This window comes from Heterodontus francisci, chromosome 15 (genome assembly GCF_036365525.1).
Source record: "Heterodontus francisci isolate sHetFra1 chromosome 15, sHetFra1.hap1, whole genome shotgun sequence".
NCBI classification, from domain to species: domain Eukaryota; kingdom Metazoa; phylum Chordata; class Chondrichthyes; order Heterodontiformes; family Heterodontidae; genus Heterodontus; species Heterodontus francisci.
In genome coordinates, this window is record NC_090385.1 from 91,064,734 (window position 1) to 91,084,233 (window position 19,500).

The following is a 19,500-nucleotide window of genomic DNA, read 5'->3' on the forward strand; positions in this document are numbered from 1 at the left end:
TTCAGTCCATCTTTATCAAGTGATTAATGGAATGTTAACATTCCACCATTGCAGCAGCTGATTGTTTCTTCAATGATTCCAAGGCTTTTGGCTCCACCGCACTGGTCTATGAGGAAATTAATTCTACATTTACATCACTCTTTGTGTGTTGAAGAATTTCTTGACATTCTATCATCCAAGATTTAGTTTACAAACCACAATCTTCTGATCAGAAGTGAGTGTGTTCCCAACTGAGTCAAACCAAGACTGAGACAGAAACTCAACAAAGTGGTCATCCTTCCACTTAGAGATTTCAAACAATATCAGCTAATTTAAAATGAACGCAATGTAAATCGAATTTAAAGAAACTTAACAAAGCTCAATTTCATCTCTTTAACCAGGCTCTGTATTTAGTAACAGCAGATGGGGAAGGGTCAGTCAGTCTCACACCATCACTGCACAATATTAAACAAGTGGAAAACAACAGGATCAACACACCAGGTCCTTCTTTATTATTTAATCCTGTGAAATATTTGACTTCATACAGTTCTAATGAGCATTACATGTATAAACATTGAAAACTATGGAAGGGCAACATACCTGAGTTACATAAAAATGGCCAAGGAAATAAAATAACAAGCAAACACCAGTTGTCAGATAAAAGCGCTTCGGTTGGAGAAGCTTAGGGAACTGGTCCAGCAGGGTTGTCATAATTGCCTCTAGTGGAAGAAAAAGTTAAATGAGACAGGAACAGGAACAATGATGATCTGAACCTGGCAGAGCAGGTTGGTAACTTCAGTGCTTCCTTTCTCATGCTGTGCCTTGAAGCCATTTGCAATGAGTTCCTCTAAGAAGTCGATGCTGCTATAGTGGAGAGAAAGTCAAAACCTCGATAGTATTGTCATGCAGGCCTCCACCTGCCACGAATGAGGCACATTAATATCGCCACATGAACATTAAATTTTAAAATTGTTGCTGGGAAGAAAAAAAACGTCTATTACAAGGGGTTTCCAAGCCCTTTCCAAGTGGTTGGAAAGACATTTTTTTGCATACTAACAGACAGTGTTGGAACAAAGGAAACAGTCCTTGCTCCAATTTAATCCACAATGGACTTTTGATTACCAGACGTCGCGGGTGGAGGAGCTCACATTCCAGGTTGACTGCTGAGATGGCCAAATGCACAAACGGATGTGGTCACACCCCCTAGTTACATGACTGACCTGCTGGGCATACTGAGTTTTTTGAATTTGAACTTGCCACAGAGTTTTGAACTGGCACAAAACTTTTTGGTCCTGGGCTGAAAAGACCTCTCGTGGCTGGCTTGCCGCAACCTCTCCTGTCTGCTCTCATCTCTATCACCAGCTTCGGAATACATTGAACACATATGAACCCCTGGAGAGAAAAGTCTCCTTTAGTGAACAAGGTTTAAGAAGCATACTGGGCTCCAATGAAAAGCAAGATCTACCTACAAGCAAGGACTACAGTGAGCTTGAAGCACAGTAACAAAGACCCATCTTCAAAGATTGCTTCAAACCTCTCCACTATTTTTCTTCTGCTCTTTTCTGACTCTATTTGCATGTGCGTATCGCGGATGCATGCTGGGGATGGGCGCGACATGTATTCGTCTCCATTAAGTGAATTAGAGTTTAAGTTAAGTTGTAATAATTTTCACTTTTCTTCTTTAAACCTAAGAATACCTGTTTGTGCTCATTTCTCTGCCTTATAATTAGTAAGTGGTGAACAAGGATTCACCAAGTGGGGGCTCAAAACACAGCGTGTTTAAAAAAGAAAACCCTGTTACAGTAAGACCAGGTGAAGGCTGAAAGGGAACCTTTCTCACTTGGTCATAACAGAAATTTGGGTGCTAGTGTCTGTATTTTACCCACAGACAAATGAGAAATTGGAAATGAGAAACCAAATTGTTCCTAATGAAAAAAAAACAAGATTAATATAGGTTTTCTGGTGGTTGTATGTGATTGAATACTAATATGTCTGAAGCAAGTAGCTCTCCAAGCCAGGGTTAAGTAACTTGAGATAAGTTAAAAGCTCTGTCTATGGAGGAGCTGAGACAAACAGCTGAGCAGTGTGGGATCACTGTCCATGTCAAGGCTAAAATGTCTGAACTCCTAAGACAAGTGGCCAACCATTTTTCCATTGAATCTGAAGAAACAGAAGCAGTGTTAGAAGTAGACCCAGACAGGGTTCTGCTGGAAAAGATACAATTGGAATAAAGAAAACCTGAATTTGAGGAAAGAGAGAGAGAGAAAGAGAAAGCCTCAGGGCTGGATACAAAATTACCAAAATACACCCAACTAATTCCAAAATTCAATGAGGAAGATGTGAAAGCGATTTTTGTATCTTTTGAGAAACTGGCAAGGGAGCTAAAATGGACAGCTGAGACCTGGTCTCTTTAACTATAAAGCAAGCTAATTCGAAAAGCCAAAAAAAGGTTTATTGCTTGTTGCGAGATGCGAGTTCATCAAATTATGAACTGACCAAAAACGCTATCCTCAGGGCAAATGAATTCGTACCCGAAGCCCACCGCCAAAAGTTTAGAACTCTCAAAAAGCAAGCTAATCAAACTTATCTGGAGTTTGAAAAAAGTGAGCAGTTGGTTTTTGACCACTGGCTGAGGGCTCTTAAAATAATGCTCAGTTATGAGACTCGCAAAGAAGTAATGCTGTTAGAGGAATTTAAAAACTCTCTCCCACTCTCCATAAAGACCCATGTAGAGGAGCAGCAGGTTCAGGGAGCCCAGCAAGTGGTCGTACTGGTCGATGGATTTGCTTTAATTTATTTTCCCAGGGGAGAACCTTTCCTAATCACCCCCCAAATCCGAAAAGGACAAAGGGTGGGAAGGTGATATCCGCCTATGGAGTCCTGGGAGAGAAAGGAAAGCAGGAGACACAGGGAGCTCTCTTCCAGCCAGAAAGGAAGGTGCTGTGAGCAAGATTGAGTCCCAGACACCTGTGTGTCTCCATTGTAATAAAGCAGGCTATTTAAAAGCTGATTGCTGGAAACTAAAGTGAAAACAGGTAGGGTTAATCAGGGCACATCCACTCAGTGAAGAAGAGACCATGATGGAAAGCACAAAACAAGCTGTGGCTTTAACTGCAGTAAGACTGCAACCCAGGAAGCTTACTACGGCCAGTGCAGGAGAAGTTAATCGGATTCTTCAAGGTTTTCTGGGTTTTGTGTCTGAAGGGAAAGTAACCCCATACCGCTCAAGTGGGGCAAGCAAGCCCATAGTGATTCTCAGGGACGCAGGGGCCACTAGATCCCTTTTACTGGGAAAATGTTTGACTTTTCCCCCAGAAAGTGCAGTGAACACCAAAATGGTGGTGAATGGTATTGGAGGGCAGTGTATGCCTGTACCTGTACATCGGGTGTACTTGGAGTGCGACCTAGTTTCGGGACCATTGACCATAGGGATTGTCCCTAGTTTGCCTGTGCACGGGGTTGCCCAGCTCCGAGGTAATGATCTGGCAGGGGTGAAGGTGGTAGCCCCCCCAGTAGTGAAAGAAAGACCGCAGGACATCAGAGAGAGGGCCGTGTCAGGAGACAGTTCCCTGCAGTTTCTCTGAATGTGTAGTGGATCAGGTCATGATCAAACCAGCTCCCCCAGAGTAGACTGCATTGGCACTGCAGGCAGATGAGCATGAGGTCTGCCTGTCTGAGACTTTCTTTGGAAAGTTAGGAGACCCAGGGAATGAATTAAATGGATTTTCCCTCTCTGAGGCTCAGCGAGCCGACCCAGTATTGCGAGAGTTAGTACAGGCTGCCCAGTCTGAACGTGAAGCAGAGGGAGTCCCTGACTACTACTATTTAAAGAATGAGGTACTGATGAGGAAATAGAGTTCTCCTCACAGACCTGAAAGCAAGGAGTGGACACTAGTTCGTTAGTGGTGTCGCAGATGTACCGGAGAGAAATATTAAGAAGGGCGCACAAGACTACTGTAGCTGTACATGCAGGTATATGAAAGATCAAAGCCCACATAAGACAGCCAAAGTTTGACTGACCAAAACTGCACAAAGATATGGTGGAGTAATGCAGGAATTGCCACACATGCCAGATTGAGGGAAAATCCCAACATACAGTGAAACGTGCACCCCTACTTCCTGTACTGGTGTTAGGAGGACCCTCCAGCAGAGCGCTGGTGAACCGTAGGCGACCACTGCCGAGAACAAAAGGGGACAAGCAGGCAGATGGCTGGAAAAAGTTTAGAAAGAGAAGGGGAAAAGTGACAAAGGGGGCACATTACTGTCCGGTCTGCCAACTCCAGAAAATGTGAAATGTTAGAAACCACATCCTCCTAGGTAAATACAGATTCTAGAAGTGCCAGAGTTGCGAATAACATTTACAGGAAACTGCAGAGACAAAGGGAGACCTCTAGGGGCACAGAAACCTTGAGGGTGATGCCTCACCTAGTCAAAGGTGAGAGTGCAGTCAAGTCTGTACACATACCTGCAGGCAGGAATGTCCCAGAGAACAAAGGGGATATTAACAAAAAATCCTCCCCCACAGTCAGAGAAAAAGGGAACCACCCATCCCCTGAAGACACAAGCCTTTACATGACTCAGCAAAGCACTGAAAGAGAGTTCAGGATAGACCTACCCACTTCTAACTCTCCTGAAAAAAAATAGGCAGGAACCAAGACCCTAGGCAGACATGGCAATGGGCAAACTGAAGAAAAGCTTCCCCAAAGAACCACATGGTTACTGGGATGCCAAAAAGGGGAAATTAAAGCAGCACTAGCACCCAGAAAAGACAATTTTAATAGACATTAAGATTTATGAATGAATGGAAAGGAATGAGAGAAATGCATGGTTTGTCTTTCTGTATCTTATATTTCTCTCTAACCTTTAAATGAAAAGCACCATTTATTCTTTTAAATCGCTTTTCATTCCCCTGGGTGTGGAGGTGTCATGCAGGCCCCAGCTGCCAAGAATGAGGGACATTAATTTCGCCACATGGACATTCAATTTTAAAATTGTTGCTAGGAAGAAAATAAAAGTCTATTACAAGGGGTTGCCAAGCCCTTTGATGAAAAGACATTTTTTTTGCATACTAGCAGACAGTGTTGGAACAAAGGAACCAGTCCCTGCTCCAATTTAATCCACAATGGACTTTTGATTACCAGACATTGAGAGTGGAGGAGCTCGCATTCCAGGTTGATTGCTAAGATGGCCAAATACACGAACAACCGTGGTCACACCCCCTTTTCACATGACTAACCAGCTGGGCAACCTGTGTTTCTTTGAATTTGAACTTGCCACAGAGTTTTTGAACTGGCAGAAAGCTATTTTCGCCTGGACTGAAAAGACCTCTTGTGGCTGGCTTACTGCAGCCTCTCCTGTCTGCTCTCATCTCTCTCACTAGCTTTAGACTCCATTGAAGACATATGAACTCCAACAGAGAAAAGTCTCCGACAATGAACAAGTATTAAGAAGAATATTGGGCCCCAATGAAAAGCAAGATCTACCTACAAGCAAAGACTACAGTGAGCTCAAAGCACAGTAACATAAACCCCTCTTCAGAGATTGCCTCAAACCCCTTGTTTCGACTTTTTTTTTCGGCCTAGCAACAATTTTAAAATTTAATGTCCATGTGGCAAAATTAATGTGCCTCATTCTTGTCAGATGGGACCTGCATGACACCTCCACACCCAGGGGAATGAAATACGATTTGAAAAAAAAATGGTACGTATCGTGTATGCATGCTGGCATGGGCATGGCATGTATCCATCGGCGCTAACCGAATTAGAATTTAGGTTTAACTTTTAATAAATTTCACTTTTCTTCTTTAAACCTAAGAAACCTATTTGTGCTCATTTCTTTGTCTTATAATTGGAAAGTGGTGAACAAGGATTCACCAAGGGGGAGCTAAAAACACAGACTGTTTAAAAAACAAAACCCTGTTACAGTAAGACCAGGTGATGGCTGAAGGGGAACCCCGAGACCTCTTTCTCACCTGGTTCTAACAGTATCCCCAGTGCAGCGTACTGCAACCTTCCCTCCAGGACATCAGTGTCAATGAGTCCAGTCAATGTTTTCGGTATTCTGATGGTCTTTTTTGGGGCTGTAATAAGCAGATTGAGGAGGGGAATGGGAGAGACAACATTGTTTCCATGCCCAGCAAAAGGTTTCAGGGAGGGGTAATGACCCAAGCAATGATTGCTTAGAGGGACACTGCAGTGATGGGGAGACTCAGCCTGCCTTCTCTCTTGGAGAGTTAAAGCCATTGCAGGTCCATCCATGGGTGGCCTTTATACAGACAAAGAAATTGAAGATGTCTTTCAGTCTTGGAATAAAAGGCTGGGATGGAACAGACAATAACCATCCAGAGGAAATGGGGAAGAACTCTCACCTTTAATGTGTATGTTGTCCCGAGCAGTGAGATAGGCATTTCTGATATTTTAAACCCTTTACGATTGCTTTATGTATACAAAAACATGTAGTCACAGTGCCCGAAAACATGAAGATAAGAGACTAAACATGTTTTAAAAATGCTAATTTTGCTGGCATAAGTGGTCTAAATGTTTGAAAAGTTGCGACAGAATGGCACAAACTGTCGTTGAATGATGATGTCAGAATTTGCCTTCTTTTGAAATGTGGAGAAACTAGAAATTCTCCAAGCAACATTTTGTCAGAACGCAGTCATTTGAGGGACTCTGTTTAATTGTCCTGTGGTTTTAAAATGTGTGAGACCAGGAAAGGAAGCTGCTATTGTGTTTACTGATAAAAATCTTAAAGACATCTGTAAAATTCACCAGAGGTGAAGATCTTACTTGAGGAAATGTAAACATACTGTTACAACCATGTGGTGTGATGTGGGTGATTCCCACTGTTCAACTGACCACAGCAAGTGTATTTGTAGTCGAGTTTAGTCATTTTGTGTTCTATTTTTCAAATAAACAGACAGTGACAGGTTTTCTTGTCACTTTTAAAAAACAGAAAATCAATTGTTTATTTATCAATGTGCCTTATCCCGAAATTGTTGCAACCACATCCATTCACACATTTGCTCGTGCACACACACACACACAAAACGGGTGTATTGTATTGTTATCTGGTATTTCTACCAAACCAAATAAAGACGTTAGTGTTTAACTTGGGCTTTGAGTGTTGTCTCATTATTTGTCTCAATTCTCGTACTCGAACAGCAGAGTAACCTGTCAAGGGGTGGGAGGTTACATCCTATAAACCCATGCTGATCGCCATGTTGTTGAGGGTATAAACATGGGTGTTATGTGTGTGCATTGGAAGTATGTAGAATAGGTAGATCTGATGTCAGTCAGCATCTAATGCTGATTTGATGCACGACCTGCCATCATCAACCTCACCGCTGCAGTTAATGCTCTCTCTTAAACAGGCACATGCATTCAGCTGTGAAAGGGATCACCCCACCAGTGCTATTTAAAGGGATCCATCCAACCTGCGGGTGTGTTCCTTATTACTACCTAGTTACTCTTGCAGAATTTATGGAAGTACTGGGCTGTTGGAGGATTTCAGAAAAGTTAGGAATGTCTGCAGGGAATGGTGCTGGATGTTGGGAAGGCATTGGTTTTATTGAAAGGCCTCTGAATGCACCCAGTCATAGGGGCTATAGTTGCAGTTCTTCCCCTTGGGCTGCAGCATCAGAGGTTGTAGGAGCAGAGGCAGCAAAGAAGACAAGCTGCACAGAGAGACAGGAGGAGGAGACCTCGCAGCAGGAGGCTTTCCCTGGGGTTTTCAGGGAGCACTTCTCCTACCTTCACCGAAGCCAGGGGCAGTGTGTTCGGCAGCTGCAATTCACCAAAAAGGTGGTCACTGAACAGTACTCGGTCAGCCTGTAAGGTCTTCCTGGGACGGTGCCAACATTTTGGGCAGCAAAATTATTTATTCCAGCTGCCTTTTCATTTCCACCTGAACTCACCTTATACAACAGCAATAATATCTGAGTTGGCTTCACTCTCACCTCCTTCTGGTTTCAGCCATCACTAAATGAGTGAACTCACAGTCTGACCACTGCTATAGTTAATGCACTGCTTTCATCATTGCTTATTTATAGTGATTCAGTGAGTTTCCTGCTTAACTGCAACTACATAAGAAATATAAGAAACATGAGCAGGAGTCGGCTGTCCAGCCCCTCGAGCCTGCTCCAACATTCAATAAGATCATGGCTGACCTTTGATCTGAACTCCACCTTCCTGCTTGAACCCCATTCCTTTGATTGCCCTAGAAGCCAAAAATCTATCAATCTCAGCCTTGAACGTACTCAATGTCTGAACACCGGGGCCGATTGGGGTGGAGAATTCCAAAGATTCACAATCCTCTGAGTGAAGAAATTATTGCTCATCCCAATCCTAAATGACTGACCCCTTATCCTGTGACTATGCCGCCTTGTTCTAGACTCTTCAGCCAGGGGAAACAGTTTAGCAGCATATACGCAGGCAAGTCCTCTCAGGACATTACGGCTGCAAAATTCAACTCTGCAGTGCCAGTTGTTGCAGTGCTAAGGGAACCGGTTCTGGATGTTGTGAGACCAGCTTAAGAGGCTGTAAGTGAAGGTCACTGGAGGAAGTGATGTGGTGTCACACATGACCAGGGAATTGTGAGTGTCGCCCGACAGAGTAAGATAGGTGTAGATGTGTTCATCCAGTATTTATGTTCCAGTTAAATTATTATAAAAACCTACATATTCTTTGTATATTACTTGTAGTCCTTTGAGTCTTACATACCAAAGGAACAAGTAATATTATATGGTGGGCAACATTTGGGATATATTTTTTCTGAAGACCATATAGTGTTACAACATGGCAACAGAAAACAGCTAATTGCCTACTGGAGTGGCAGAAGATTTAGACAAAGAGCAGATGGTAAGAGATCCCACAATAGTGCAGCAAGCTAAGAATGAAGACAGGACCCTGGGAGATGCCGAAACTCAGTGAATACAGAAATCAATTTGCCAGGAGATCAGAGCTTTCAACTAATCTGGCAGTGGGACAGAAAATTTGAAAATAAATAGTGCAGCCATAACTGCTTTAGTTTTCCTGGTATTCTTGACTTCATGGGTGGTGCCTAAGCCAAAAGGAATGGGAAGAGCTCAACAGCGCCACTGGAGGTCCAGCACTAAATAAAAACTGGTTGTGGCAGCTGTATGTATTCCAAGCTGCAGCTCTGCAGAAGGGAAAAAAGCTACTTTCAGTTTAAAAATAAAATAAGCTGTGTAACAAAGAAAGCAGCTGTAGTCTATTACTCTTAAAAGGGGCAGGCCTGAGAAAAACGAATCAGTCTAAAACAGGAAACAGAAAGTTGTACCTGTAAAGCAGGAGACCTGTAAAGCAGAGAGCATCTAAAATAAGTGTGCCAGTGAAAAAGAAAACCTGTGAAGAAGTCTGTATTTGGGGAACAGCGGGAACATCCAGAAAATGGCTTTCAGGTATCCAGTAATGGATTGGAAGGCATTGGACATAGCGTCTGAATTTAAGCTGTTTTGCCAATGGATGGAACTGTCTTTCCTGGATCAAGAAGTGAGCAAACCAGAGAAATAAGCTGTGAAAATCAAGATTGCACTGGGAAATGAGGGTCTGCAATGGATCAACACATCAGAAGGACCCAAACAAGCAATGAACGTTCCTGGAGCAGAAACTGAAGATAAAGGTCAACTGCCGACTACATAGGCTCAGGATTATGACCGACTGGCAACTGAAAGATGAGTCCATTGAACAGTTTGTTGCAAGTTGCTGAGACAAAGCTCAAGAATGCAATTTTGAGGAAGAATACGACTTCACAGATATCAAATTGCCAGAATGAGTTCTCGAGCTAGTAAACACATCGGAGCTTCACCAGACTAATCCCTGGGATGGTGGGATTCTCTTATGAGGAGAGATTGAGGAAACTGGGCCTGTATTCTTTAGAGTCTTGAAGAATGAGAGGTGATCTCATTGAAACTTTCAAAATTCTTACAGTGGGTGACAGTGTAGATGCAGATAGGATGATTCCCTGGCTGGTGTGTCTCGAACCAGGGGACATAGTGTCATGCAGACCCCCCCACCTGCCAAGAATGAGGCACATTAATTTTGTAATATGAACATTGATTTTAAACTGTTGCTGTAGAATGGAAATTGCTTGTCAAATGGATCAGCTGTGGCTGAAAAAAACCATTTGCATACTAACAGACAGTGCTTGGAGGGACAAAGGGCTATTCCCTGCTCCAATTTAACCCACAACGGACTTTGAGCACCAGGCATTGTGTGGAAGAAGAGACATTCCAGGGTCAGCTAAGACAAGAGAATCCACAAACAGACGTGGTCAGAAAAGCTAGTTACATAACTAACCTGAGTTCAATAATTTCAGAGCATGACGGGCCCCCCATTTTACTTTCATTTTTAGTTTTTTTTTCTTAAAAAATGTTTTTTTCTGTGTTTATGTTATTTTATTTCATCTTAGTTTGTTCTGTTTGCTTACCCACTGTTTTTTTTTTCATGTTTGTACTTGCGGCTGTTCAATTTTCAATCTGCTAACACCCTATCTGTACTAATATAAAAGCAAAATACTGCGGATGCTGGAAATCTGAAATAAAAACAAGAAATGCTGGAACCACTCAGCAGGTCTGGCAGCATCTGTGGAACGAGAAGCAGAGTTAACATTTCGGGTCAGTGACCCTTCTTCGGAACTCTATCTGTACTAATGCTTTGTCCTTCAACACACTATTAACATATTGTTTGCCTGTGCTCCACGACCTTCTGGTCAGCTATTCTGTGACCTTTTACACCTTCTCCTTTGTTATCTCTTTCCCTACCCCCACGTTACTTGCTAATATCCTTTTACATTTCTAATATTCGCTAGTTCTGAAGAAGGGTCACTGACCTGAAATGCTAACTCTGTTTCTCTCTCCACAGATGCTGCCAGATCTGCTGAGTATTTTCAGCATTTCTTGTTTTTATGTCAGATTTCCAGCATCCACAGTATGTTGCTTTTATTTACATAACTAACCTGCTTGGCAACATGGGTTTTTCTGAACTGTTCAAAGAGTTTGAAGTGAAAAAGATTGCTTTGCTCCTGGAATGAGAAGACCTCTCCTGAATAGAAGTAAGTTGTAAAATTATGTCAACAGTCCTTAAACAGATATATTTTTGACTGGATAACTGCAAAAGCTAATATAAAAACAGGAATTGTGAATACAAATTAACAGTATGTTGTAACGTGAGCATTCTTTGTAGATCTTAAAGCAGTTGTTAAAGGGTAGCTTTAGTTCAGGAATGTGCACCATTCGTCCACTCAGTCTATTTAAAGAAATGGCTCCGGCCTCTTTCCTCCCATCATGAGTGAGCAAACAGAGCTCAGTCATCTGAAAGGGAAAATCTGCCCTGATGTGAGAGAATCTGTCAGAGGATATCATAGGGCAGGCAGACAAGAATCAATCGATGCACTATCCTCACTATCAAACAGCTCTTGTACAAGAAGGTTTTCCAGCAGCTCAATTAAACAAATGACTTCAAATCCAGGGCGTCAAATTCTACTGTGCAGGGGTATAAAATGGGTTACAGTGGATCATTCCCTCTCACACACGCCAATGATGTCATGGAAAGTCGGACGAGGTGCATAACTAGTGGATGATCCACCACTGCCTGCTTTATGCCCCCACTGAAGGTGTATCACACCCCCAGGATCTCCATTGCTGAATCTGATTGTGAGCAGTGACTGATATCATTGATCATCCAGAATCTCACAGAATCTCCTTGACACGACACTGCCTTAAAGTGACCTCACTCCATGAGCTTCTTCTTCAACAACACAGATTAAACAGCAGTGAAATAGATAGATTCACTTCACAAACCATTTCACTGGTACATGAATTATCATAAACACATACTAGAGTTAGAAAAGTGATTCATCAAATGGAGGTTCTGGACCAGAATTACTGCTGCTGATATTATAGAAAGAAAATGAAACAGTTGCATTTGTATTGCACCTTTCACAACATCAGGACACCCAAAGTGCTTCACAACCAATGAAGTACTTTTGAAGTGCAGTCACTGATGTAATGTAGGAAACCCAGATGTCAATTAACTTACAGCAAAGTCTCACAAACAACAATGTAACAATAAACAGATAATCTGTTTCAGTGAAATAAAAGCAAAATACTGCAGTTGCTGGAAACTCTGATGAAAGGTCACTGACCTGAAATGTTAACTCTGTTTCTCTGTCCACAGATGCTGCCAGACCTGCTGAGTATTTCCAGCATTTCTTGTCTTTAGATCTGTTTCAGTGATATTAGTTGAGGGATAAATATTGGCCAGGACACCAGGGAGAACTCACCTGCTCTTCTTCAATAGAGTGCAATGGGATCTTTTAGATCCACCTGAGAGGGCAAACTTGGCCTCGATTTAACTTCTATTTGGAAAGTTAAGACCACTGACCCTGTAGCACTTCCTCAGTACTACACTGGAGTGTCAGCCTGAACTTTGTGCTCATGTTGCTGGGGTGGGACATGGAAAGTGTTATTCATGTTGTCTGATGCAACATAAATGAGATTTTCTTTTTATTTGTTTGGGGGATATGGATGTCGTTGGCTCGGCCAGCATTTATTGCCTATCCCTAATTGCCCTTGAGAAGGTGGTGGTGTGCTGCTTTCTTGAACTGCTGTAGTCCTTGGACGCATGGAGTCCAGCTGGCTGAAGATCTTGAACAGATTAATTAACAGCTAACTAAGTATATACAGTACAGAGCAAACTATTTACAGAATCTTCGTCTGGGTGTTACAGTTGCAGAGTGACCGTGGCTCGTAGTCATATGACTACATACCAGTACTTAGCTCATTAGCATATTGAGATCATTATCTTTCCCAAGATAAGTCTCATACACCAAAAGTAAAAAGACATAAAATTAGATAACATCAAAATTAGTTAAACTGGATCTAGATTGCAAAATTTACCAGTATAGCCATTTAAGAGTCCATATATCATTTTGGTGGTTTGACAACTCTTCCAGATTTGGTTATGGTATCACTTTCTGTGTATGTGGATTTTACTCTTGGCTGTTTTTGGTTTGTAGGTATGTTGTCAATGTATTGGTTGTTGCCCTGTTGCTCCATCATACCCTTATCTTTGGAGTGTGTTCTTTCGATTCCACTGTGCACAATTGGAGTATTGCACACTTCTCTTCGTTGGCTTCAGTTCCTTCTCAACACTGCTCCGTTAAGTGTTGTAATCTCGTAAGACCTAGGCTCACTGCATACTTAGGATACCTGTGCGGGTAACCATGTTCTCATTGTGGGGTGTATGACCCTGACCTGTTGTCCTACATGTAGCTGAGGTAGTTCCACCCCTGCTTGTTGGTCATGCACCATCTTCATTCTCCCTTTTTTGTTTCGTAGTGTCTCCTGCATCTCGGAGAATTTGGACAGATGATGGCTTGGCAGAGTTGTTCGCACTTGTCTGCCAAACATGATCTCTGCTGCTGACGGTAAGCCCAAATCCAGAGGTGTAGCTCTGAGTGAAGCATGGCAACACAAAAATCTTGTTTTGTTGTCCTACAGTTTAGGATAAGTGCTTTGACCGTGTGAACCATTCACTTGGCAAGACCATTAGATTTAGGGTAATGTGGTGAGAATGTCACATGGTTTACGCACCATTTAGAGATACAGCACTGAAACAGGCCCTTTGGCCCACCGAGTCTGTGCCGACCATTAACCACCCATTTATACTAATCGTACACTAATCCCATATTCCTACCACATCCTCACCTGTCCCTATATTCCCCTACCATACCTACCTACCATTTGGCACACATATCCCTGTAAGGTCTGCCCAGATACTGTTTTCCGTTGTCAGAGATGATTTCTTCAGGTGCACTGAACAGACTGAATACGGCACTCAATGTTTCTGCGACGACCGCGCTTGAAATGTCTTTTACTTGTCCAACAATTGGGAATTTGAAGAAATAATCGGTGACTCGGATAAAGTCATCTCCATTAATGGAAGATCAGTGGCGATTTTGGACCAAGGGACTGACGGAATCTCGTGAGGGTGTAAAGGTTCTTTGCGTTGTTGTGGCTGATGGCTCTGGCATGCCTCATACATCCTCACTAACCTTTTGATGTCACCATTGGTCCCTGGCCAATAAACAATGTCTCGTGCCTGTCGTCTTGTTCGCTCTGTGCACATATGGCCTTGGTGAAGTTGTGACAAGATGTCCTGTCGGAGAGCTTGGGCACAATCACTTGTTTTCCTTTGAAGGTGACGCCTCTCGAGATACTGAGTTCATTTCTATAAGGTCAAAAACATCTGAGGGTTCCTGGCATCTCTTTCACGTGTCAGGCCAATCCTCTATGTTGACTCTCCACAGGGCCTTCAGTTGTGGGTCATTGGCTGTTTCTGATTGTGCTGATTTGTGCTGACCAAAATGCAATAAATCAATAGTGAACACATCTTCTACCTCAATGTCCATGCTATCTACTTGTTGATCCAGTGGAACTTCCTCATTTCATATTCGGGTTTGGCAATCTGCTCAGCATATCCGAGGTGACCATTTTGGTACCTGCTTTGTAGCAGATGTTGAAGTCGTGCCCCTGTACTTTCATTAAGAGTCACTGTAGTCAAGGTGGTGTGCTTGTTATTAGTTTGCACCAGATCATCTCCAGTGGTTTGTGGTTAGTTTCCACAGTGAACTGCTTACTGACCAGGGGTGTGTGTTGAACCTTGTGATCCCAAATACCAGAGCAAGTGTTTCAGGCTCTACGTTTGAATAACTGGATTGTGCTGAGGATAAATATTTGGACCTGAATGTAATTACTTTACTATCCAGCAGGATACTCCTAACCCTTTCTGTGAGGCGTCGACTACCTGAAGAGGTGGTAGAGGTAGCAACAGTCACAGCATTTAAGAAGTATTTAGATGAGCACTTGAAATGCCATAGCATACAAGGCTATGGGCCCAGTGCTGGAAAATGGGATTAAAATAGATAGGTGCTTGATGGCCGGCGCAGACACGATGGACCGAAGGGCCTGTTTCTGTGCTGTATAACTCCATGACTCTATGATTCTCTCAAAGCTGAAGGGTAGTCTCTGGAAGCAATATCTTCCAAATGGTGTTCTGCAGGATCTTTCTGGTCCTCTTCAGATAAGCCAGAGGTATTGATTCTGTGCAACCCCTCATTATTTCTAAGTGCCATTTATAATTTTACAGCCTGCTTCTCTGGTTGTACAATCACTTGTAGATTGGTCTATAAAGCAGAGCTGTATTCATGTTTCAAAAGTTTCAATTCAGAGAGGATATCATTGGCCTTTGAGTTCATGCTGGGAAATTTGGTATCCATCTTTCTGCTGTTCTTTTGCTTTCTGCTCTTTGTTTTCTTTATTCAGCTCTGAGTGTGCCTTGACGACCGTATTCAATATAAATTTTCTATTTGTTGTTTGAAACTGGATTTAAACTTGTCCTACTCACTCTGCACTGTTTCCCCTTTAAGAAATCATCTGTTATTTAGACTAGCTGCTTGGATAGAGAGCAGCAGCTGTTTGAGACTGCTCTGTTTATCTTGCTTGCAGCACTTAAGCTTAACTATTTACACAGCTGTTCCATTGGAAGTTCAAGTGTACTTTGCTTTTGGAATTCTAGCCTGTCTGTTTACACAGCTGTTCAATAAGAAGTTCAATTTTTTTTACAGTTTGCTTATGTTCTTCCTGCTTGAGTAGTTGAATGTTTTCTTCACTGTGGCTGTGTGAATGGAAGCTATTCTTCATGGTTTAATTTTTTTAGCTTTTGGCTGAGTGAATGGAATCTCTGCAATTTTTAGAGGTTTCCAGCACTGTCAGGCAAGCCCCCACCTGCTAAGAATGAGAACAAATAATTTTGCCACCTGAACGTTGATTTTAAACTGTTGTTGGTGAAGAAAGAACTTGCTTTAAAAAACAATTGGAGACTTTGGCTGGAGAGATACATTAGCATATCAACAGACAGTACTTCAAAGGACAAAATGGCTATTCCCTGCTCCAATTTAATTTGCAGTGGACTTTTGATTACCAGACGTTGGAGCATTCCAGGTTAACTACTAAGATGGCCAAATACACAAACAGACGTGGTCAGACAAGTTTAGTCACATGACTGGCTGAGTGTTGGAGTTTTTTGAATTTGAGCTGCCCACAGGGTTAAAACTGAGAAAGCTGTTTGTTACTGGACTGGAAAAGACCTCTCTCCTGTCTGCTCTCATCTTGTTCTCACCAGCTTCGGAAACCATTGAAGACACGTAAACTTAAAGAGAGAAAAGTCTTCTTAATGAACAAGGTTTAAGAAGAATACTGGGCCCTAATGAAAAGTAAGAGCTGTCTACAATCATAGACTCTACGGTGAGCTGGAAACATAGAACCAGTAACAGGAAACCCCCTTCTTTGATTGCCTCAAACCTCTCGACTTTATTTTTCTTCTGCTCTTTTCTGTCCCTATTTGCATGTGTGTATCGTGTGTGCATACTAGCGTGGGCATGTCATATATCCGTAGGTATTAACCGAATTAGAGTTAAGTTTAAGTTTTAATAAATTTCACTTTTCTTCTTTAAACTTAAGAAAACCTGGTGTGCTCATTTCTTTGCCTTATAATTGGAAAGCTGTGAACAAGGATTCATCAAGGGGAGCGGGGGAGAGGGGAATCAAAAAACAGTGTGTTTAAAAATCAAACCCTGTGACAATAAGACCAGGTGAAGACAGTAAAAGACCCCTAGACACCTTTCTCACCTGGTCATAACACACACATTCACTTGAAGTGATTATACAACAGGACATGAACCGACAAACTCCTGAGTCAGAAATGAGACTATATCAATTGAAACATAGCTAACACAAATATCACACCTATTTTGCAGGAATGAAATGTGTTTGTGAGGGGTCAATTTGGCAAGTAGCATTCGGTGCTCAGTCAGCACCAAAGATGTGCTGGCCTATATATTGGTCAAAGCTCCTGTAAAGGCATTCAGGAGCTGGCCTGAAACAGATGTCAGCCCCTTTCCATATGCAAAACAGGGACTCAATGCCTGTTTGAGGCTGCCTTTATGCAATGTTTTAGTGACTGACACTAGCTTCACTATGCATACTGCCTTCGTATTCTCAGGCACTCAGTAGCCAAACCAATGGCCCTTAATGGGAGATGCAGGATTGCACTTCAAGACACTGCTTACAGGTGATCTTCATTCTGGTGAGCTCCTTCTGGGGATGTGACTGCTGCCCAAACCTCACTGGTAATAAACAGGGCCAGTGGACCAATTTCCCATGGTCCTGTCATCAACCCCATTAACCATTTGCAGCATGTGCAGCACTGGAATCGCGCACTGATTCCAGTTTGTAGGCTCATGTAATTTCTTTTTACAAAAGTGGAAGGAGATTGTTCAAATCATCGAATGTCATTCTTACCTACAGCTGCAAACAAACTGTCGAGTCCCAGAGTGACCAGCATGAAGAAAAATAAAATGGACCATAAAGGTGCCCATGGCAACTGTGCAAGAGCCTCTGGGTAGGCAATGAAAGCCAAACTGAAACCTAAACAATGGATACAATTGAAATGGTGTAATTAATAGTGTTTAATAGAGTCATTATGTTAACTGATTCTATTAGTTTAAAACTTATGAATTTAGAAACCCCATTATTAAAACGTATCACATTTTGCTCAGTATTTTTGTATTCTGGTTAAGATTTTGTGTATTGTGGCCTCTCTGAGTGATGTTTTCAATTCAGCGCCCATTTTGTGTCGGGGTCCTTGCTCACTAGAACCAGGATGGAGACTGTCCAAACTCTTTCCATGTAGGACCCTTACACTCAGCAGTCAGTGAAGACATTAGTCTCATCAGTCTGGGCTGGGCTTAGTGCCAGATCCGAGAAGTAAGAACAGTGTCCAACCCATTGCACCACTCAATCCCCAAATAAAACCTGAGATTGCAAATTAGTGTAAAAGACAAAATAAACATACAAGAAAATTAAACCTTACCTCGTATTAAGTTCATAGACAGAGGTTTAAACTGCAGTGTTAGACAATTTTTTTTTATTTTCAGACGATAACTTTACCTCTATTAAATTGTATCTTTCAGTTTATTTTTTCTTTTGTGAGAGAATCCAACACTTTAATTCTTTTCCTTTGGACTTTCTAGAAAATAAACCACTGCCCTCTTTGTAATTAAATAGTCAATCAGGGAATTAAATTTCACTCTTTACAATTTTGTCAAAGTGAAATGTGGGGACATGTTGGGAGAAAGCACTAATTCCATGAAGTGGGCCTGGCCCTCCACGAGACAGCCTAGCTTCCCCCCGACCTTCCTCTGCAGTGTTAGCTGAGAGAAGGCACTCAGTGGGGAATTTTAACCTGGAGGATTACCTGGGTTGAGGTGTGGGTGGGAGGTTAGAGTTGGCAAAAATACAAGGGTGTCTGGAAACCGGCTTTAACCCGCTGACTTCCATTTTTAACTTGGGCACGTTCGGCCAGTGACACGCAACCCCCTCACGAAAGACAGGCTACCAATTAACATAGGTTAATCACTCAATTGGAGAGATATGTCAACACAATTTTAAATGTAATGGAACATCCATAAGTTTCCTGGACTTCCTGAAACTTGCCATTGAAACCAAGGTGAGAATAAATACTCAGTACTCACAGCTGCTTTCTTAACTATTAATGGCAATGGCTTGTTCACAGTATGCTTGCTGGGAATTTACTGCCTACACTTTGGAGGTTCTCTGAATCAAATCAGGATCGGTGCCACTTTGGCTGCATTAGATTGGATGTTTGGGCGAGGAATAAAACAACCATCAGCAACAAAAGCAGGAGCAGGAGCTGGAACAGGAGCAGGAGCGGGAGCAACATCAGGAGCAGGAGCAGGAGTAGGAGCAGGAGCAGGAGCAGCATCAGAAGCATGGGCAGGAGCAGGAGCAGCAGCAGGAGCAGGAGGAGGAGCAGCAGCAGGAGCAGGAGCAGAAGCAGCATCAGGAGGAGGAGCAGGAGTAGGAGCAGGAGCAGGAGGAGGAGCAGGAGGAGGAGCAGGAGCAGGAGCAGGAGCAGGAGGAGGAGCAGGAGCAGGAGGAGGAGCAGGAGGAGGAGCAGGAGCAGTAGCAGGAGGAGGAGCAGGAGCAGGAGGAGGAGCAGGAGCAGGAGCAGTAGCAGGAGGAGGAGGAGCAGGAGCAGGAGGAGGAGCAGGAGCAGGAGGAAGAGCAGGATCAGGAGCAGGAGCAGGAGCAAGAGCAGGAACAGGAGGAGGAGCAGGAGCAGGAGGAGGAGCAGGAAGAGGAGGAGGAGCAGGAGGAGGAGCAGGAGCAGGAGCAGCTGCTATTGACAGTCCTGTATCTGGACATCTGAGGGGAACAGCAGAGAGGGAGACTGGAAAGAGCGGAGAACCAGATTGGGGAGCAACTGAAAGGGAAAGTGTCAGAAAGAGGAACAACAGAGAGTGGAGCAGGAGAGAGCAGAACAGGAGAGAGGAGAACAGGAGAGAGGAGAGAGGAGAACAGGAGAGAGGAGAACGGGCGAGAGGAGAACAGGAGAGAGGAGAACAGGAGAGAGGAGA

At 42.9% G+C, this 19,500-nt stretch overlaps 1 protein-coding gene across 1 annotated transcript in view; it reads right to left on the minus strand.

Moving 5' to 3' along the window:
- Window positions 1-19,500, minus strand: part of LOC137377942 (sodium- and chloride-dependent neutral and basic amino acid transporter B(0+)-like) — a 96,746-nt gene that overhangs the window by 22,527 nt on the left and 54,719 nt on the right. Inside the window, exons 8-9 of the mRNA XM_068048006.1 lie at window positions 17,363-17,488; window positions 580-698 (exon numbers count right to left, since the gene is read on the minus strand). Of these exons, the coding sequence (XP_067904107.1) occupies window positions 580-698; window positions 17,363-17,488 (245 nt within the window). The remainder of the gene's footprint in view (window positions 1-579; window positions 699-17,362; window positions 17,489-19,500) is intronic.